General features: G+C 32.2%; 2 protein-coding genes across 4 annotated transcripts; both read left to right on the top strand.

The window, feature by feature from the left end:
* The first annotated feature begins 8,940 nt into the window (after nt 1–8,940).
* Nucleotides 8,941–14,984, top strand: LOC107891207 (ABC transporter G family member 22). Of its 3 annotated transcripts, XM_016815928.2 has the most exons (11): nt 8,941–9,094; nt 9,506–9,916; nt 11,074–11,144; nt 11,427–11,662; nt 11,809–11,964; nt 12,070–12,253; nt 12,363–12,671; nt 12,854–13,141; nt 13,717–14,001; nt 14,087–14,194; nt 14,359–14,984. In XM_016815928.2, exons 1-11 carry the CDS (start codon nt 8,977–8,979, stop codon nt 14,578–14,580), a joined length of 2,388 nt encoding a protein of 795 aa, XP_016671417.2. In that variant the 5' UTR covers nt 8,941–8,976; the 3' UTR covers nt 14,581–14,984. The 3 variants fall into 3 exon arrangements, with proteins under 3 accessions (XP_016671417.2, XP_040956690.1, XP_040956689.1); XM_041100756.1 differs by lacking the exons at nt 8,941–9,094; nt 11,074–11,144 and adding an exon at nt 11,167–11,347 and having other exon boundaries at nt 9,780–9,916; XM_041100755.1 differs by lacking the exons at nt 8,941–9,094; nt 9,506–9,916 and adding an exon at nt 10,048–10,805.
* Nucleotides 14,985–18,022: 3,038 nt separating this feature from the next.
* On the top strand, nt 18,023–18,957 carry LOC107892879 (uncharacterized). Its single transcript, XM_016817908.2, has 2 exons — nt 18,023–18,352; nt 18,452–18,957. The coding sequence occupies exons 1-2, from the start codon at nt 18,232–18,234 to the stop codon at nt 18,700–18,702; spliced, it is 372 nt and encodes a 123-aa protein (XP_016673397.1). The 5' UTR covers nt 18,023–18,231; the 3' UTR covers nt 18,703–18,957.
* The last annotated feature ends 2,954 nt before the right edge of the window (nt 18,958–21,911 follow it).

Below are 21,911 nucleotides of genomic sequence, written 5' to 3' on the forward strand. Positions count from 1 at the left end.
AGAGCTAGTTCAATTTTCATAGATTAGCCCATTCAGATATGGCAACAACAAGATTTGAAATTGAGAAGTTCGATGGTGAGACAAATTTCAATCTGTGGCAAGTTCGGATGATGGCAATTCTAGTTCAATCCGGTTTGAAAAAGGTTGTTACCGGGAAAAAGCCTGAGAATCTAAATAAAACAGAATGGGAAGAGCTTGATGAAAAGGCCTTGTCTGTAATCCAGTTGTGCCTCGCGAATATGGTATTACAGGAGGTATTGATGGAGAAGACCTCATTCGCCTTGTGGAAAAGGTTAGAAACTCTTTATGCGACTAAGTCTTTGGCTAACCGTTTAGTGTTGAAACAACGTCTATTTACGTTTCGCATGAACGAATGTGAGCTTCTTAGAGATCACATCAGTCAATTCATTACTCTTTTAAATGATTTAAAGAACGTTGAGATTCATATTGATGATGAAGATCAAACTATGCTATTATTGTGCTATTTATCCCCTTCGAAGTCTTTCAGGGAGATATTGATTTATGGCAGAGACAAAATCTCATTCGAAGATGTGAAGGGTCATTTGTTGAGTAGAGACAAACTCGACAATGAGCTTCATTTGGATAGCAAGGCAGATAGGCAAGCTTCCGTTTTGGTAGCATCAAAGAAATGAGACAAAAGGTGTTGCTATTGTAAAAAGTTAGGTCACGTCAAAGCAGATTGTTATAAACTACGAAATAAAAGAGCTGCTGAGAGTAACGAGGAAGATGTAGCTGATGCTAATTTGGCCGATGAAAGCGGTGATGATTTCTTGTTAGTGTCAACAAGCGATAACTCCAAGCTCACGTCCGAGTGGATCCTAGATTCGGGATGTTCTTTCCACATGTGTCCCAATAGAGAATGATTCTCTACATACAGTTCGGTTGAAGGTGGAGTTGTGCGCATGGGAAACGATTCATCTAGTAAGGTAATTGGTATTGGTACTGTTAAAATTAGGATACACGATGGGACGATTAGGACACTCTCAGATGTCAGGTATGTACCTGATTTACGAAAGAATCTCATCTCCTTGAGTATTTTAGACTTGAAAGGATGCAGAATCAACATCAAGTCAAGCGGCATTAAAGTATCTCGTGGAGCTCTCGTTTTGTTAAAAGGTAAAAGAACTGGCAGTCTTTATATTCTGGAAGGTTCTATAGTGACCGGTGAAATCGGATGTCCCTCATCTGTTACAAAGTCGAAGTCAACTCGTTTGGAGCAGAGGCAACTTGGTCATAGGAGGGAAAAATATATGACGGTTTCGTTGAAGAGAGGTTCTCTTTTGGATGCAGGTTTTGAAAAGTTATGGCACTGTGTTCGTGAAAATCAGACCTGAGTTAGTTTTGATTTGGCAGTGTACAAGTCGAAGGCTAGAAGTCTTCCAGTTTCTAAGCACAAATTCGACTCAGTTAATTCCCTGCATAGTTCAAGATAGGCTCGTGGCGGGCTTTGGCAAAGATGACGTTGTAGAAATATGAGTCAAGGTGGAGATTTGTTAAGTATGACTCTTATTTTCAGTCAAATTTGAAAAATAATCTTTTAGTTAAACTCTGTTTATTTATTTCAGTCAAATACTGATTAGTTTAGATTATTTTATTATTATTTGACATATGAATTTAGCCTATAACTAGGCTCTTTTACAACCTTAGAAAATACACCCATTAGATTAGAACTCATAACACATTCAGAGAATTTTGTGTTTACGTTTTGAGGGTTCTTTATTTTTCGGGTTTTCGGGGTTTAGTTTTATCTCCATCTTTTGTACTCTTCATTCTTTTGCCATTATAGTAAAATTATCTTTGCCCGTGGTTTTTTATCCTTTTTAGAGGGGTTTTTCAACGTTAAATTTGTGTGTTCATCTTCTCAATTTCTTCCGCTATTTTTACTTGTTTGTTGCTTAATCGGGACGATCCCTAACAACTTATGATTAAAGAAGTGGTAAAAAATATTATATAACAAATATGTTTATTGAAACTTCATGTAAAAAATAAAAGTAAATTATACAAATGGTCACTTAATTATTAGCGCATTTTTGTTTTGATCATTCAAATATAATTTTTTTTATTTAGACAGTAACGTTAATATTCCTTTCTGTTTTGGTCACTCACTCTTAAAATAATGACATAACTTTTTTTTAATTTGTATAATAACATATTTAACCCTCAATACTTACATATTATATCAAATTGATCCTAATTTTACATAATTCAAAAAATTTAACCTTTAAAAAATCAATAAATTTAATCCTCAAACACATATAATTAAATGATTAGATGCCAAAAATTTGAAATATAGAATCAACATAATTTAAGGAAAAGAGGAAACTTATGAACATAAAAAAAAAAACCTTGGCAATTAAATTAAATATGTAAATACCGTTTGAGATTTTGTAATTTGTTGGCAAAGCGGGTAGGGGAGGCCGAGGCTCCATTCAGTCAAATGCTGCAGAATTTTTTAGCTGCTCGAGTTGAAGAAATGAACAAAATAAAAAACACACTAGCCGAGCTCTCTGTTTCAGCAACCAGAAGGTCTCAACAATTGAATGAGTAAAAAAGGAAAATTGAAGAGAAATTTTTAGCACTGGCGAAGAGAAATAACGAGGCGATGTTTTTAGCAAGGCCGGTGACGGAGGCAATGTTGGATCGGGAGGGATAACAGAGCGGCGATAACTTCTAATTGTTTTTATTTATAATTTATTATAAAATTATAAAATTTTTAAGTTTTATATTTTTTTAAAAATAATATTATATTTTGTACTTTTTCATAATATAATAATCATTTGATTATATTTATATTTAACTATATGTGTTTAAGCACTAAATTGATAAAAATTATAAACATGAAAGGTTAAATTCATTGAATTGTTTAGAGTTAGGACCAAATTGTTAGAATGTGTAAGTGTTAAGCATTAAATATGTTATTATTTTAATTGAGAAAAGGTCACGTTATCACTTCCGTCAACAATTTAACAAAAGGTGACAAAAAAATAAACAATTAAAAACGTTAGTGTCTAAATTAAAATTTTATGATTAGATAACAAAATCAAAAACATGCTAATAATTGGATGGCCATTTGTATAACCTACTCAAAAAATAAATATAATTTTAGTTGAAATAGCTAAACTAAAAGTTTAAGATTTATTATTCCCGATTTAAATCTCATAATTTTTATTAATTTATAAAAAAACATTAAATCATCCTTATAATAAAGAAAAACTTATTATAAAATAATATTTTAAAGTAATTTTTTGATTAAATTAGTGTCCGATTGATTTATGATACCCCTCGACAATAATATGAGTATAAATAGATAAATAATTTTTAATAATTTTTTAATTGAGTTGATATTTGATTAAGTCGTGACACGAAGATAATAAAAAAAACTTATTAAGTCTATACTTAAAAAATGAATTAATAAAATGACGTGGCGGATGGTTCCTTATCACCAAATATGTCCTTTGGGGGCCACTTTTTCTTTTGTCCATATCAATTCCGACCAAGTGCCAACTATATTAGCCACTCATCTGCCCTTTGCAAAGTCACGTTCTTTGCATTTACGATCCTACCCTTCACTAACCTATCAAATTATATTTGGTTAAATTTATTTTTAGTCCTTGTACTATGCTTAAGTTGTAGATTTAATCTTTATACTCTAATTGGTTATGTTTAATCCTTGGACATTTTGAATTTTGAAATTTCACTCATGACCCATACAGGAACTATTAAATCTATTAAGTTAAATCATGCTATTTACAAAAGTTTGTGGCTAACATATTATCAATTTTGTAATGCTATGTCAACTTAATATTTCTACATAATACTAACAAAAAAATCACGTCACATTAGCTAATGGATTTAACGGCTATTGGATTAAAATTTCAAAATTCAAAAAGTATATAGATTAAAATGATCACATTGGAGAACATTAAGTAGATCTACAAGTTATACATAGTATGAGACTAATAGTAGAATTTGACCTAATACATTTAATTGCTATTATTGATATCAGAACTAAAATCTGAAATGTGCCAAGACTAAATTTGATTAAATTAGAGTACAAAAATTAAATATACAACTTACATATAATACATGGACAAATAGCAAATTTTGATGGATTATGCTTTCCATATCCATGTATAAATATATGTTGTTTTCTTTAAGGAGATTAGTTAATATGTAGCTTTTTAAAGGTAGGTTTTTGAAAGAATTTATATATAAATGATTAAAAGACAAATAATTTCATAACAATATTATTTGTTTTTAAAAAAATTAGACATTTTTTAATTGAGTATATAGATTAAAAAGTATGGGTATCACGTGGGATAGTTGAAGAGGTACTGTAGAGGTTGAGACTGATGCTGGGTACTCTGCTGTTGGTTAGAGTTGAGAAGTAGTTTTCAAGTGGTTTGAGTAGGTTGTTGAGTTTGTCTTTGGGTCGAAGGGAGTTTTGAGTTTTAGTTTGTAGCATTTCCTGGGACAACGGTGGAAGAATGAACCGTGTTGGTTCAATCCATACTCACTGCACCAATTGTTGATATAAGATTTCAACAGGTGAGATTGTAAGCAGTAGAAGGTGGTGGATATAGAATGGTTGGTTCACCTATGAAAGGTAGAGAGCCGAAGTAAGAGGTTTAGGAAGGAAAGAAAGGAGAAGACAAAAAAGAGAATATATACAACCTACTCAAACCACTTGAAAACTAAGTGACATTAACAAACAAGAATGTGCCTTCTTGTTTGATATAGAATGGTTGGTTCACCAATTTCGTACAATCCTATTCTTTCTCATGCCTTGAGGTATATACAGGAGGGTGCCTTCTTGTTTGATAATGTCACGTAGTCGACAATATGAAGGGTAGGCTTGCTCATGCGGTCGACCATGTGGCAAGGCTGTTTCAGATTGGTTGTCACCATATGTGATACTCTGTGGTTCTACTATAACATTCTCTATGCCGAGATTCTACGAAATTGTTGCGTCTCTTTGGTTCCATGGAAGGATTGTAGCAAATCGTTTTAAGGTAACTTAGGTAGGGCTCACGGGAGATCGGTCATGAACAATCCTTAATAAAGGGTCCTTGATAGGCCATCTCATGTTCTATCACATGTCATTGTCGGAGTATGAGTACAACAAAAATAAATAAATAAATAAAATATGAAAAAATATGAATTTAATTGAATTTAAAATTATTTGATTGGATGACAAAAATGACCAATTTGTGAAGTTTTGATGATTAAAGATGATGATAAGGCTTAAAATACAAGTCAAGTGAGAAGGTGTCATCGCCATCATATCATGTATGGAAGAAATTGGCAAAACTAGTTTTAGTTGACGCAGAAAAAGAAAAAGAAATATCGAAAATAGAAAAGAAATAAAAAACAGCTTTTGTACAAAGCTCCAAAAGTAATAAAGACTTGGCTTCCCTAATAAAGAGGTAATGTAGTCAATAATTAAACCATCGCAGACATCAAACAAACAATTGCAAGTCCTCGTCTTTGTCTGGATGTACCCCTTCTTCATTAGGCGGCACTTACCTCTTTTATTCGTCCGCTTCCACTCGGATTGTAATTTGGATTTTTCTTTTAAAAAAGAAAAGAAAAGAAAAGAAAAGAAAATTCCCTTCTTTTCTTGTTTCTCCATGATTTTGGATTAATAATCAATGAGGAGCATGCCTTGATTTTGAGCGATTAGTTTGGTGTGATTGTGTGTAATATATTTAGATTTTATTATCATATATTCACATTTATTATGATTTAAATCAAAGCTAAAGTTAAGGGAGATCGGCGGGCAAGTATTAATAATTCATTTTAAGTCTCTTAATCATTCGAATAAATGTAAATTTATAATTTTAATCTCTTTTAAAAATTAATTATATAATCTAAGCCATTTTAGATTAATTTTTTTAGTTTTGGCTCTTCACAATTCTAAAATTGTATCTCGTCCTCAAAACAAAATTTTTAACTTTGTCCCTCTTTGATATGTGCTTTGTAATGATTAATTTTGCTTGAAATAATTTAGACGTATTATCTTTGTATTTTTCAATTAATACTTGTACCCCTTTCAAAAAACTATTTTTATATAATTATATTTAAAATTTAAATAAATTTGTATTATTTAAAATGATTGGATCATGTCGGTTAACATTTATAAAAAAATTTATAGGCTCTGTAATAGATGTAGGAGCAGTCCTACCACTCAAATAATAATAAAATAATTAATTAAGGTTTAACTCCGTTACATTTCAATACTTAAATTTGTTAATACTTAAATAAGGGCTCAAACCCAAAGTTAGTAAACCCATACGGATCGATTGATTCATTAATCTAAACTTTCTTCCTATTGTTTTAGACAATATAAATTATTAAAACGATGATCGATTGATTCATTAATCGCTAACTAAGCTAATAAACCCATACGGATTATATTGTTTGCTACTCTTAGTTAGGAACCTCCTCACCGTCTCATCCTAAAATATACCACCTAAACTCTCATTTTAGTCTCACCTAGGCATATAGCTCTCCTCTTGGTCTCACTATTCAACACCATTATATCGAACTATCTAATGATAAACTCTCCTTTCAATCTTGTTTATCTAAATTTTCCACTAGAGACGTCAATTCTAGTGTATTAAGCATTCGACATAAAAGAACAACCAAATAATCAAGCATAGACATTAACTTAGTTTAATAATCAATTCATCAATTAACCAACAACCAATATCATCACATAATAAAGCTTAACACCCAAATAGACATTTCATTGAACAATTGATATGCACAATAAAAGGATAAGGGTAAGAAATGTTCATTTAGATGTGGAACCAATGACACCCAAAAGCTTGATCCATCTTCTTTTACAAAAAGTCTTTAACAAGAAAAAGAAATAAAACAACAAAAGCAAAATATACTCTAAAAAAAAAGGAAAACCTAATCTAAAAATGAAAAGAAAAGAAAACATAACCTAACACTACGGAAACTAAAGAGAAATTGTTCAGCCAACAAAATCTGAAATCAAAAGCTTATAAAGTGGTATTTATTCATAGCCTTCTAACATTTAACCTAACATTGACCATAATGCCCTTAAATGAAAACAAAGACTTAAGACTGTTTAGATACAAAATTACCCCTGTAGCGTTCACTCGTTAGGCAACGGTATCACGATACCCAGGCTCTGGTATCGTGATACCCATGACAGTCTTGAATTAGGGGGTCTTGGGGTGTCATGGTATCGCGATACCCATGCTTGGTATCACGATACCATTGGAGTGACCTCACTTCTCTTCATGTCAACACTGTCAAGGGTATCACGACTTCCATGCTTCAATATCGCGATACCCCCTTCTAGATGATGTTTTCTTCAAGTTTGGGCCATTATCAACTCCCTACACCACTTAATCATATTATTAGGTTTCCCATGGCACAATTGGCCAATTTGGATCTCAAAAGAGCATAAAACTCACAAAAATAATTTATCAACAACAAAAACTAAAAATCGAAAAAAGTAAATAAAAGACACCTAAATTGCTTGAGAATAAGTTAGTAAAGTAAACAAAAACTACAATTTGTAAACTAAAAATTGAAAAAAGTAAACAAAAACTACAATTTGTTTTCTCCATGCGTAGGTTCAGGTATTCCTTGAAGCCCCAGAACTTGAAGTCAGCATCTAGACGACCATTTTCGACTAAAAAAAGTTAGTAAAGTACCCTTTCAATTGTAAATGGCATGTACCTAAGGTTTAAGTTGGTTTTGTATCGAAAATGGTCAACTTGGAACTTAGTTGCTTAATGTTATTTTGAAGTTTTGGATTTGGCATGTTTTGCCTCTTATGCTATTGTAATAGTGTTTTTTAGTTGTAAATGAGATTATATAGGTTAATACAGGTATGTTAAACTTGTTTCAAAATGGTCCTTTTTCAAAACAATGAGTCACGTCGCGATGTGGAATATCTAAAATCGCGATGAGAAACAACAAAACTTTAAGTGGTGACACTATTACTTGAGGTCATGACGAGCACCATATAGAGAGTCATGTTGCGACGAGGAAACCTTAACATCGCGACGTCAACCCAAGAATTTTAAATTGTTACAATTTGGTCCTAATTCGACCTTAGGTTAGCAATAGAGCTTTCGTAAGCTCGTATAAGACTCGAAAATAAACACAAAATTATTTATACTCATGTTTAACTTATATTGGGATGTTTTATGTTATAAATTAAACTATGAATTGATCGTAGTTGCTCCGATAACGAATGTAACACATTGTAACTCGGACCTGACGATCAAATCGGGTATGAAGTATTATACCAATCGTCCCAAACCATCCACCCAAAAATCACCTAAACAAATTTCATCTCATCTTTTTCATTTCATAAACTAATTTATTTTATTTTTTATTATCTATAAATTAGAAACCTAAAAACGTCTCAAGTTTTAATTATTAAAATATTCAAACTTATGTTTTCATTTTCTTGTTTATTAAGGTTTCCTTATCGTATTAAATGCTTGCAATCACTCCAAATATGTCGTGTTTGAGTTGTGACAAAGTCAATTGTCAACGTATCATGATGTTCTATTGATGCTAAGGCTAAAACTTTTATTATATTAATAAAGCTTGTCCTTCACCATTTACAATGAGTGTTTGTTATTTTTTTCTCTAATTTATATAATTCCATTCATTGAAAGTTAACATCAAACTAAAATATATATATTTTTAAAAAAGAAAATTTCCATATAAAAAGAGCTGCCAGATATACACGTGTACGATAAAAATACAACACCCAATGGGGAGTGATGGATACTACTAGACCCGTACGTATCTTATATTATTAATTAATCAAAGTGAAGAAGTTATTATCACAAAATTATTGGATTATATGGTTGTATTTGTAAAGTTGGAAAAGTTCAAGGGTGTTTCCGTAATTTAAATCTTCCTCTTCTTTAATTGCACCTTATAGGTACTAATGGTATGCTGAGAGGGGCGTTGCAGTTGAAGCACATCAAAGCTCCAAACAAAAGGCAAAAACTGTTGTTTTTTTTTTCTTCCCTTCAGCTATTCGCTCTTCCTCTGGTTTACCCCGAAAAAGGTAAATCTTAATATTAATTTCATGAAAAATTCAAAACTAAATTATCATCATTTTTCATTGGAAGAACTCTGTGCTTTCCCAAAGCATGTTCCTGTTCCAATGAAAGTGTTTTTCTCTATGGATTTTTCTCATCAAACAAACAAAAGACTTCGGTTTTTTTTTTGGCCTCAACATGATAATGAACTAGAAAACCAACATTATAAATTTGCAAAAAATAGTTAAATTAAAGAAATAATTTCGTACCAATATTAAGTTTTTCTTTTACGTGATTCTTGGAATTTGTCATATGTTAGTTACCAGTTCATGTGGCAACCCATCCTCGCCATACACTTCCTCCTTTCCATCATCTGCATTTTTTTTTTGGTGAAAAGCATCAAGAAGAAGTTAAAACTTAGTGTTATGCTCTTGCAGTTGTTTTCTGTATGGAGAAATCGATGAATTCAACAACTTTAGCTCGAACAAAATCGGAGCAACTGGTGATTGAGACGCAGGCGGCGGCGACTCAGACGTCCAAGTCACCAACGATGCAAAATGAAGATGCACCGATAACATCGGAAAGCATGGGAACTCTGTCGCGGAAGTCAAGCCAGCGGATGGTGGTGGGTGCATCGCCGGGGCGGAGCAGCGGCGGTAACAAGAATAACTCCCACATTAGGAAGGCTAGAAGTGCTCAGGTGAAGCTGGACGTGGAAGAGTTGAGCAACGGGGCTGCTCTCAGCCGCGCCTCTAGCGCTAGCTTGGGCTTATCTTTTTCCTTCACTGGCTTCACCGTCCCACCTGATGAAATCACTGATTCCAAACCCTTCAGCGACGACGATATTCGTAAGTGTATATTTATATTCTTTTATATTATAAACGATGTCACTGAGTTAAATATACAGAAACTCATTTAAATAATTAAAATTTTATTTTTTAAATAAAGTAAAAATGGTGTTACTCACAACTCTTCATATATTTTAATTAATTATTTTAAAAAAAATTGGATGCTTAAATAACCTTAACATGTATTAAAAAAAATTATGAAGCATCACATCAAACTCCTCATCTATGGGAGATATATGGTTTGATAGTAGACCGTAGGTCAAGTCTAGAATGTGTGTTATTTTAATTACATGGAACAAAAAAAATAAATTTGAAATTCAATATAAATATATACATTTATTTCAGTATTTTTAATCATAAATAAATGTTTAATTAAATTATTGAATTGCACAAATTTTATCAAATCCAAAATCAAAATAAACAAAGTGTGGGGTCATCATGTAGAAAGAATTGTTGTGGATAACATCACACTAATTAATAATTTGATGGTACAAATTGGACCCATGTTTGTAGTTGTACAACTTGCTTTTTTGACAGGGAAGGATCTCTTTGGTTTCTCCAATTTCGCCTACACTCACTCACATAAATGCGACTTCCACATGTACATACAGTTTTAGACTTTTTGGTTCCAATGTTGTGACTAACTGATTGAAATTGGACCAAAATATATACACTGAAAATGAATCATTATGAAAGATTACGCGTATTTGATTAAAAAAGAGATGCATTTTTATTTTATATTGTTTTTTTTAAATTTTCCCATATTATTAATCATTGTCCAAAAAAAAAAAAATTTCTCCACCGTTTTCTATTTTATCCCCTCTCTCCACCTTTTTAATCTTTATTGCAAAATCTTCTTCGACAATGAGCACATTTAGCAATGACAATGGTGAGATATTTCATCAATAAATATACTTTTTACGTTTTGTTATTTGGTACCTCATTTAGATATCTTAGTTGAGCTGTACTTTATTGACTATGGTGTAGGTATATGGTAAGGAAACTGTAATAAAAATGTTAGGGTAATCTCATAAACATAACTGCAATAGCAGAGGTTTCAAGTATTCAGTCGATATTAGATGTTAAACGACGAATCACCAAGCAAAACCATTTTCACATATAAGATCTCTTAAGCCTCAAGTAAATTTTCATTGCAGCTGAAGACATTGAAGCTGGCACCTGTAAGCCGAAATTTCAGACAGAACCTACTTTACCAATATATCTAAAGGTAACACTTTCTGAACATGCAGGATCTTTTCCCCCTGCATTTATTCCTCTTTTAATCTGCACCAGCATCTTCGGATCTTGAAACAAGAACATGGAGGATTGTATCTGAAGTTTAACATGCATAAAACCAAAGTTACATGGAAATGGATACGGAGATATGACCCTCCAAATGCACCCGTATCCGAAGTTCAAGTACCAAAGAGGGTAATTATTCCGAGGATATTCGGATGAATACCAATGAATTTAATTAATGAAGGTTTACTTGTTTTCCTGAAATCTGCAGTTCAGTGATGTGACTTACAAGGTGATCACCGAAGGAATGACAACTTCTGAAGAGAGGGATATATTGAATGGAATCACCGGTGCTGTAAGTCCTGGGGAAGTTCTGGCACTTATGGGACCTTCAGGAAGTGGGAAGACCACACTTCTTAATCTGCTTGGTGGCAGGTTAATTCAGTCCACTGTAGGTGGTTCAGTCACATACAATGATCAACCCTACTCCAAATTCCTCAAAAGCAAGTAGGACTCTCAAACTTTGCTCACTCTTCATCAACTGCACTTTGTGTTGATTTCTTAAGTTCCATTCAAAGTAAATTTAATTCCCTGTTGAACCTACTTCACCTTTCTGCTCATCATCTGTGATGAAAAACATGCGTATGTGGCAGGATCGGATTCGTGACTCAAGACGATGTCCTGTTTCCTCACCTTACAGTGAAAGAAACATTGACCTATACAGCCCGGTTGCGACTGTCCAAGGCTTTATCGAGACAGCAGAAGGAAAAGCGAGCCATAGATGTCATATATGAGTTAGGCTTGGAGAGGTAAATCACTCTCTTATTCACTCTGCTACTGCTATTGAATCTCTGACCAAGTATAAACATCTAAGTCTAAATTAACTTGTTCTTGCAAATGATGTGCATATATAGATGTCAAGACACCATGATAGGCGGCTCATTCGTCCGTGGAGTGTCCGGTGGAGAAAGGAAAAGAGTTTGTATTGGCAACGAGATCATAATCAACCCTTCCCTTCTCTTTCTTGATGAACCAACCTCTGGTTTGGATTCCACCACCGCTTTAAGGACAGTTCAAACATTACAAAACATAGCCGAGGTTTGACATCCCCATATGCAACATCTGAAGCCAATGTTGTAGTTTCAAAAACTGAAAGCGTGTGTGTGTATTTTCTTGAATCTAAATGACTTCAGAGTTCTCATTGCAGGCCGGGAAGACTGTGATAACAACAATCCACCAGCCATCAAGTAGACTGTTCCACAAATTCGACAAGTTGGTTCTTCTAGGGAAAGGCAGTTCGCTTTACTTCGGGAGAGCTTCGGAAGCAATGGCTTATTTCTCATCTATAGGTTGTTCCCCTCTCATTGCCATGAATCCAGCAGAGTTCCTGCTTGACCTTGCAAATGGGAACATAAATGACATATCTGTGCCATCGGAATTAGAGGACAAAGTACAAATGGGGAATTCTGAAACTGAAACAAGAAACGAGAAGCCACCACCGGCAGTCGTTCATGAGGTAAAGTTTTCTATGGCTCAAAACACTATGAATATAAAATCTTTATCCAAAATCCTCCAAACCCTTATCAGTCTGCTGAAAGGCAAGGTAAATAGACAGCATTTTGAAGGAGCACACATAGCTAATTTCTCAAAAGGCATCAAAACTGTAATCAGCCTAATAACGTTTTCATTTGGAAGTAGTATCTTGTCGAGGCCTACGAGTCGAGAGTTGCAGAAAATGAGAAGAAGAAGCTTATGACTCCTCTTCCCTTGGATGATGAAATTAAGTTAAAAGTGTTTTCTTCGAAACGGGAATGGGGGGCAAGCTGGTGGCAACAATATTGCATCTTATTCTGCAGAGGGATCAAAGAACGAAGGCATGACTATTTTAGCTGGTTGAGAATCACCCAAGTTCTTTCTACAGCAATCATCTTGGGATTACTGTGGTGGCAGTCTGATAGTAAAAGCACCAGAGGCCGTCAAGATCAGGTAAACTCATCATAGCAAACTACGTAATAGTCGCTTTTTTAATTGGTGCTGCATGAACCAACAGCTAGGTTCCACTATAATAGTTGTTTCTTAACTGCTGGGGATGAGGAGGAGCAAAGGAAGAAAACAGAGAGCGCAGAACAATGAAGCAAGATGCAAGAAATATTTTTACTTGCTCACAAATTTGCAGCAAGGGAGCTTATGGCTGATAGCTCATTTTGCTCATTCATTCAACTAGAAAAAACAATACATTTATAGCCAAATACATCACCAAATACTACCTACTACCACTAATCATACTTTGAAACAAGTAAAACTTAACTTGCACACAAGCTGATTATGTCAATCAGCACCTAAAAACATCAAAACAATACCAACTTAGTTCATTTTCAACTAAGTAGCTTAACAAAGTAACTAAACAACCTTGCTGTTACAGCAAGCATACGTGCTGCAGCATGTTTACAAGCTGCATGCACTTAACGAAAAATATAACTGCAGCATGGTTGGTCAATTTTCAACATTAACTAATCATCACAAAAAATTTGCTGGAATGAGCATATCATGGAACCTTGCAGGCGGGGTTATTGTTCTTTATTGCTGTCTTCTGGGGATTCTTTCCTGTCTTTACCGCAATCTTCACTTTTCCTCAAGAGAGAGCCATGCTTAGTAAAGAAAGAGCAGCTGACATGTACAGATTGAGCGCATATTTTTTAGCGAGGACTACAAGCGACCTTCCACTTGATCTAATATTACCAGTACTTTTCCTTCTGGTAGTCTACTTTATGGCTGGCCTGAGACTGAGTGCCGGCCGCTTTTTCCTCAGCATGCTTACGGTTTTTCTCTGCATCATTGCCGCCCAGGTATGTGCATTTGCAACCACCAGTTAAAAGCATACCAATAACATTCAAGACTGAGTGTAAAACCATGGCATGGGTGCTTTGACAGGGTCTTGGACTAGCCATTGGTGCCACACTAATGGACTTAAAGAGGGCTACAACTTTGGCTTCAGTAACTGTGATGACCTTCATGCTGGCTGGTGGCTATTTTGTGAAGGTAGGCATTAGGCAACCAAATATTACTCAGAAGTTCAAAACTGCATAAAAAATACTAGCTTTCATATGATCAATGCAATGAGTTTACTTTGGATAAGCTGCCTGATTACAAGCTTTAAGAGCAGAAATATTAACTCGTCGTCATCATCTTCTTTAATTTTGCAGAAAGTTCCAGTGTTCATATCCTGGATCCGCTATATGTCTTTCAACTATCATATTTACAAGCTTCTTCTCAAAGTACAGTACCAAGACATTACGCCTCCAGTAAACGGGATAAAAACAGACAATGGCTTATGGGAAGTGGGTGCTCTGGTAGCAATGATCTTTGGCTACCGTGTCTTAGCATACCTGTCTTTGCGGAGGATGCAACTTCACCGTGGAGCTTAATGATACAGTAATTTCGACGAGTGTCTGATGAAAAAAGCTTCTCGTTGCCACTATGCCGAGGCCGTAAGGATAATTCTGAAAAGCTTGGGCATTATCAGAGAGAAGTGTTATAAAAGAGGATCAAGAATCAGCAGCACCTTGGGATTTTACCTTAAGAGTTGGTCAATGCTCTCATATAACAAGGGATAGTTTTGATGAGAATTTCACATAGTATAAGCAAAGCAAGCATGAAGATTTTAGTATCAGGAGAATCCTAGTCCTAACATATGCTTTTGAATTAAGGATAAAATAACTTTAACTTCATGGAGTTCTTATTCTTAGTCATACACTGAAAGGCAGCCTTTCGATTTGTAAGTAACCATTATTTACCAATTATCTTTGGAATTTGGTAACCAGTTTATCAACAGTGAGAGCGCTATAGAAAACTGCAAGATGAATGTTGGTATTGAGGCTCTTATCTCTATCTCATGCATCATTTTTCTGCGTAAAATAATGTATCAAAAAGATGGTTTCGCAGCTCATAGAAAAGGGTTTCATTGGGTTATGATTGGTTGCCTCTGTGTGACATATGTGAAGCTAAGCTTATCAGTTTTGATGAAGAAAACGCCGGGTTTAGGTTGTCTAAACATTTATATGATGGTCAGTGTTTGCCATCCAACCCAATGTTACCTCAAACACGGTTCAGTCTGGAACAATAAACAAACATCAGAACGTAATTCATTATTTTTATAAAACGTAATTTGGAACAAATATCCTCTGCCCCTCCACTTATATTTTGACACGTGCACTAATTTTTTTTACTCATAACTTCTAAGCCTACTGCCCGATTCCCCACATATTGGCGTCACTGTAAAACTGATATTTCTTCCTCCTTTCCCCCTGGTTTCTCTTCATATTTCTCAATTGTTTCCTCCATATTCCGAAACCAGATGCGATTCTGCTAAAATTAACTTGTTATATAAATCCATTGTTCATGGTTGCTCACTCATACAATCCAAGTTTACATCTCAATGTCGACCTTTTCAGCTTTGATTTTAGTTGAAAACTTCAAATTAAGTCGATAACGATGGAGGCGCTGGACATCATTAAGAAGAAGGAGGCTTTGAAACCAAAAATAAGGAGTTTGAAAGCGAGGATCCAACGAATAAAAGAAAATATGGGAAAGATAAGGGAAGATCAAAGGAATATAAGAGAAAGTTTTGGAGATATTATAAGCCAATGACAATGTCAGTAATATCCAAGGATGTAGTATTACAGTCAGTTTTCCTTCATAAATTTGTCTTTTCTCACTGTTTTTCTCCATTTGCTGCAACAAAAAATGGTTTTCAAATTGGAACGGAAGATAGTTCAACTTAACACACTAACAAATCAACTTAAAATCCAACCAGAGACATTAAAATATGGAGTTGTTGTTAATAACTACAAGGTTAAAGAAAATCTCACGGTAGTCAATACCAGGTTGTTGTACATAGTCTTTCACCATTAACTTGGCTTATCGTGCTTCACTTTGTACACCCATTTCACGCTAATAGCTTCTTTGTCATTTGACTTTTTAACCAACACCCATATTTTGTTCTTTTCAATTTGCTAATTTTCTTCCAAGCATCCTCTTTGATTGCTTCGTCAAAGTTTTCTAGTTATATTACACAATAGTTACATCACTTAAAAACTCCTCATTTTTCTTGGAGTGGAGCTAGGTGGTGAAGACGGAAAACTTGGTGTAGAATAGGTTGGTTGCTCATCAACATTTATTGGATGCATAATCATAGTAGGAACGGTTTTCTCCTTGACCTTTCCTTCTAGCCAATTACAATTATCATTCTCGACAATGATCATCTTCTTAGTTTCAAGCTGTAAAGTTTATAGCACTTTGACATAGAACTATAGCCAATGAAAACACACTTCTCACTGGTTTCTTCAAACTTTGTCCTCTTTCAATATCATAATTTTGCATGCTGGTTGTAATTATTGTGACTACTGACTCATATTCCGATGGAAGACCATGTAAGATTGCATAAATGTGTTCTGTTTCAGATACCTTCTCCCACAAACAACTAGGTTATCACAAATTACCTTGATTTGTCTAAGATAATCCCTCATTGTCTGGTCTCTCTTCTTTTGAGCTGCAAAGTTCATTTAAGATTCATAATTTTTGTTGTAGACTTGGCAAATTGTAACTTTTGTATAACATTCCAAATTGAAGTAGTTGAATCACAACTTACAAGATCTGTCAAAATTTCTAAACTAACAATAGACAACAACCAAGAACATGAAGAACTATCTTGTTAACCACAAATTCTGTAGGAATGACATCTGTACCTTTCAAACTCTTAACTGTAAACAACACTTGTTGTTTCCATAAAGGAAAATTACTTTCATCAAATTGAATATTCATTTTCTTGTTATTAAAATTCTTATCAGCTGATTATTGATGTTCATTACTGTTAGTCATGGCTATACAAAGAATCTTTCTTTCTACGGCACAACAAAACCATGAATGCAAACGAATTTGTAGCTCTGATGCCATATTAGAATATTGTATTTATGAGTAATTGATTAAGGAAGAAGAAATATATTTGATGTTTTTGAAAACTTGTATCTACAAAATCTGATTAATAGACTTCATTTACTTATTACCTAACTAACTGAATTAAGTAAACTTAAGTTGTTTAACAATTAACTGATCTTTTAAGTTGTTTAATCAGCTCAGCTTAGGTAGCAGTTTAGCTTATGCAGCTCAGCTAAGTTACTTGTATACTCTTTAACAGTTTGAGGATGCGCCTAATTATATCCACCCTTCAGAAAATGCAAGATTATGGATAATTTAAGATTTGTGTAAAATAATATTATTTCAAAATTTCCATGAAAAAGTTATTTTAGCTCTCTATTTAATTTATCTTTTTTTAGCCCTTAAATTTGCATTGCTTATCAAATCATCTTATAATAGATGAAAAAGTTAATGTCTTTTAGCTTTGATGACATGACATACACGTGGATGTTACATCAGTAATTAATTAATTTTTAAATTTTAAAAAATTAATTAATTGCTAACATGGTCAACAAAGTTGACATTCTATCCATTTGAGGTGATTTGATTAATAATTTATAAAGTAAAAAAGGTAAAAAAACTCATTATACCATTAATGTTTGGGCGACTTAAAAACAAAATAAATTATGTTATATACATGTCTTTTTATGAAAGGTCATATACACGTTAAGCAATAAAAAAATGTTTATTGAAATTTATAAATCTTATTAAATTATAAAATGGGTTTGGACGTAGCTAAAAATGTGTGGAAAAAGAAATAAAGCCAAAAATGTCGTAAAAGAATGATGTAACTAAAATAAAAATCATCGCCTTTTAGTTTGTAAACGTGTATGGAATTTGGGGAAAAACCTAAATATGAAATGTGAAGTTGGTTACCTTAAATATTCTGCTGTAATCTTGTTGTTTTGGCATGTCTTTTTAGAATTTATATAATTCAAAATAAATATGGAATTTCAACGGTTTTCCTTGAAAGGAAAATAATATAATAAGCAAACAAGTCATTCTTCATAGTTATTTTTAATGTCTTTTGCGTCCAAAACAAGTTGTCTCTTCTCAACTCCAATTCTATAAAAACTCCAAAACAACGTTATAGGGTTGTAGAAATGGAAGCAGCAGGGTTGGTGGCAGTGCTTGCAGTTTCAGGAAGTGTAGTTTTCATTGCACACCAACTCCATAAACGTCTCCTCTCAGATTTCATGAGGAAGGTTGAATTTGAATTGTGTGGTAAACATTTCTACATTTACACCACTTTTTATCTTTTTTTACAGTGCGTTGCATTCTGGGTCTCGTTTTCTTTTGTACATGTGTGTGTGTTTGTTTCAGGAAGCGGAAAATATGAACAAAAGAAAAGGGTTGGGTTTGCAGACGATGTGATGAGGGAGCCATCATCCAATAACAAAGAATACTGCAACATGAACAGCCTGCCAAAGCTGCAGGGAAATAAAGCAGCTGGTGAAGATGATCATCAGACTCAGGCTCAGGCTCAGCAGCTCCTGGAAATGTCAAATTCCATGCCCCTCAACCGGCAGGTTTTGTACAAAGGAATTCTTCAATATAAAACCCGTCATGTTTGAAACTTCCTTTTCCTTTCTTGTTCTTTGAGATCAAATCAGAAGTTAGTACAACTTCTTCTTTATTGTTGAGTCAAGTAGGAGATGAAGTTTTGATTTTAGCAGCAGGGGAAGTTCTCTTTCCATCTAAACATTCTCTTTTCTTTTTTCTTTGGTTTGTTCAGTTTTCATGCTTAAATTATCTTTGAATTATTCAATTTTTTTCATCTCTAAGAAAAAAGGGCACCCTCTGGAAATGGACAACGATTGAAACTCTAACTCTCTTGTTTCTTTGACTAAAACTGCTTGTTTCTGTAGGCATTTAATTGAAGAATGTAAGATGGTAAGAAGTTTTCCATTTACTTTTAAGGTATACATCCACAAGTAAACGTTTGCTGCTTTAAGTCTTCTTGACGTAAGGAAGAATTACCTACTATTGTTTTCGTTGACGAACAAATATACATCTAATTTAGGTTTGATATTATTTTAAGGTGACTGCTACAATGGAAACTCTTCTCATCACAACCATACAAACTAAATTAATTACATCTAAATTTGTTTTTAGTTGGACCAAATACTTTAAGGGCATTAGACACCTACACATTTTTGGGTTTGTCCTATAGTTAAATTTTAGTTTTGGCCCCTATACTATGCTAAAATATGCTTCAATATTTTACATAATTTGGCCCCTCTGTTTTTATAATGTCATTAGTTAGTCAATATTATTAATTATTTCAATTACAATGCATTCATAATTTTAAGAACACTATTCTAAAAAAATTATTTTATTAAGACAAATTCAAATGGGTGTTTTTTTTAAATCACATTAATATTTTTAACATTAACTTTTTAACATCACTACCAGGTAAGTTTTAAAAAAAAATGACAAACCAGTTAATTTAGCCAGAAAAAAATTAACTATGGTAACAGTTAGACTTAAATTTTTAAATTGAAAAGTATAGGGGCTAAATTCCTGAAAATAAAAATAGGAGATTAAGTTTCAAATGTATGAAGTGTATAGGAACTTAAAAGACATTTTAATCTTTAATATTTATTCTATAATTTGGCATAGACAAATAATTAACTCAATGAAAGCATAGGTTCATACTAGTTAGTATAAGGTTGTATTTGTTTCACTGAAAATAACTTCCAAAAAATAGATTGATTTTCTAAAAAAATTTGATATTTTCTAGTGTTTGGATGATTCTGTGTAAAACATTTTTTGTTGTTTGGCAAAATTTTCTAAAATCATTTTCTAAAAGTTGTTCTTAGTGACACAGATACAACATAAATATATTTGTTACCAAATATTGTAATAGCATTTCCTTTTGATAACCGGAATTTATTTTATAATAACTAATATCATAAATTAACTTAATAATAAACAATGCCTAATTAAAATTTAATTTAAATTACATATATGAGAGTGGATAGTGGGACATTAGAGTTGGAAAAGATAAATGAAGTTAAGCATGATCTAAATAAATACTCATATTTATATAATTAAAATATTCATATTTTATACCGTAAAACATTTAGTACTGAATATTTATAAATTGTAATATATATTTATTATTAAAATATCAATATAAATATTATTAAATAATATATTTAAAATGTTATTTGAAATTTAAAATTATTACTGTTAAAATTTATTATTAAAATAAAATTGTAATATTTAAATAATTTATTAAAAATAATTAATTATATTATTAAATATTTATTTTTAATAATATTAAAAATTATAATATTTTATATTGATATTTAAATATTTTAAAAAATAAAAATTATTATTATAATAATACTATATTTGATTCAAGTTAATTTTTATTTTAAAAAATAAAATTATTCATAAACGAGCATTTTTCGAAAAATGACTTGAGTTTTCTTCATACGATACATTTAACATGAAAGGTGAGAGTAATTAAATTATTTTAAAAAAAATAAAATTGTAATATTTAAAGGGTAAAACATTTTTTTTAAAAAACTTATTTTCTATTACATGTCAGTTATTTTGATTGAACCAATTAATTTTCATGAAAGAAACATAAAAGAAAAAAAAAACAAAACACAAACTTAATTACAATTAATATAACGTGAAAGATGAGAGTAATTAATTTATTAATTTATTATTATTTACAGTTTTATGCCTTAGCCATGATGGAATCTGTAGGTTTTCTTTTTTTTTTTTTTTGAAGTATAAAAATGAGATAAAATTCGAATAATAAATACATTTAACGCAACTCGAACTCAGGTCACACTTAAAATAGTGAATACCTCAATCATCAGACCATCACAATTTTTAAAGAAGAAAAATAACAAAAATCTTAAAATTCTTCCTAATCCAACAAGTGGTGAATTAGGATTCTAAAATTTAATTTTATGTTATTGACATTAATTCGATGTTAGATTTACTAATTAATTATTTAAATTTATTTCAATATGAAAATTAAAGAAAAAAGACATTAAATGTCCACCTCTTGATCGCAAAAGGCAATATATAATTCACATGAAAAGGCACAAAACCACTAATTGCCAAAAAGAAATATGAAAAAGATATGAGCCACCAATGTTATGGATATTGTTACCCAAAAAAAAAAATATTTGTTTAGTTATTTATGGCATCTTTTGATAGTTTTATGCAATTTTTATGAGATTTCGTGCAGTAAATTGGATATAATTTAGAAAGACTTTCTATTAAATAACTCAAAAAAAATTTAGTGTCATTATCTTTACTTATTTACAAAATATGCAATTGAGTGGTTTAATACATAAATATTTCTACATTATTTATTTCATATTATGTGGTCTAATAATTGAAACAAAATTCTAGAACCTTATTTTCATCACATTAGCTTAGGTTACAAGGACTACAAACGTATATATATAAACATAACAGATCTACTCATACAGTCTGTAAAATTATTTAGTATTTTAACAATTCAATTATTATATTTTATAATCACGTAATTTATGTCAAATTTGATGTAAATTTAAAATTTTTAACTATTTATTTTATATTAAAAAATCAACTATATATTTTAGATCAATATGATAGAAATATTAAATTGATTCGAAAATTTACATGCACGACAAGTACAATTATATTAATAAATTCAACGGTTGGATCAATAAAATATTGATAATATAAATAGTTATGGAAGTGTGTAAAACTATTTTAGTTTTTACATTATGTAAGTAGATCTCTCCCCATATAAATATATATATTGAAG

This window comes from Gossypium hirsutum, chromosome D09 (assembly GCF_007990345.1).
Source record: "Gossypium hirsutum isolate 1008001.06 chromosome D09, Gossypium_hirsutum_v2.1, whole genome shotgun sequence".
Lineage (NCBI taxonomy): Eukaryota > Viridiplantae > Streptophyta > Magnoliopsida > Malvales > Malvaceae > Gossypium > Gossypium hirsutum.

What these genes read in the sequence shown, in the direction of transcription:
- LOC107891207 (XM_016815928.2), top strand. Translation starts at nt 8,977, where the DNA reads ATGCTGAGAGGGGCGTTGCAGTTGAAGCACATCAAAGCTCCAAACAAA. An exon ending in CCAGAGGCCGTCAAGATCAG is followed by an intron (nt 13,142 to 13,716) that starts GTAAACTCATCA and finishes GGAACCTTGCAG; the next exon opens with GCGGGGTTATTGTTCTTTAT. An exon ending in TCTGCATCATTGCCGCCCAG is followed by an intron (nt 14,002 to 14,086) that starts GTATGTGCATTT and finishes GTGCTTTGACAG; the next exon opens with GGTCTTGGACTAGCCATTGG.
- LOC107892879 (XM_016817908.2), top strand. Translation starts at nt 18,232, where the DNA reads ATGGAAGCAGCAGGGTTGGTGGCAGTGCTTGCAGTTTCAGGAAGTGTA. An exon ending in GGTTGAATTTGAATTGTGTG is followed by an intron (nt 18,353 to 18,451) that starts GTAAACATTTCT and finishes TGTTTGTTTCAG; the next exon opens with GAAGCGGAAAATATGAACAA.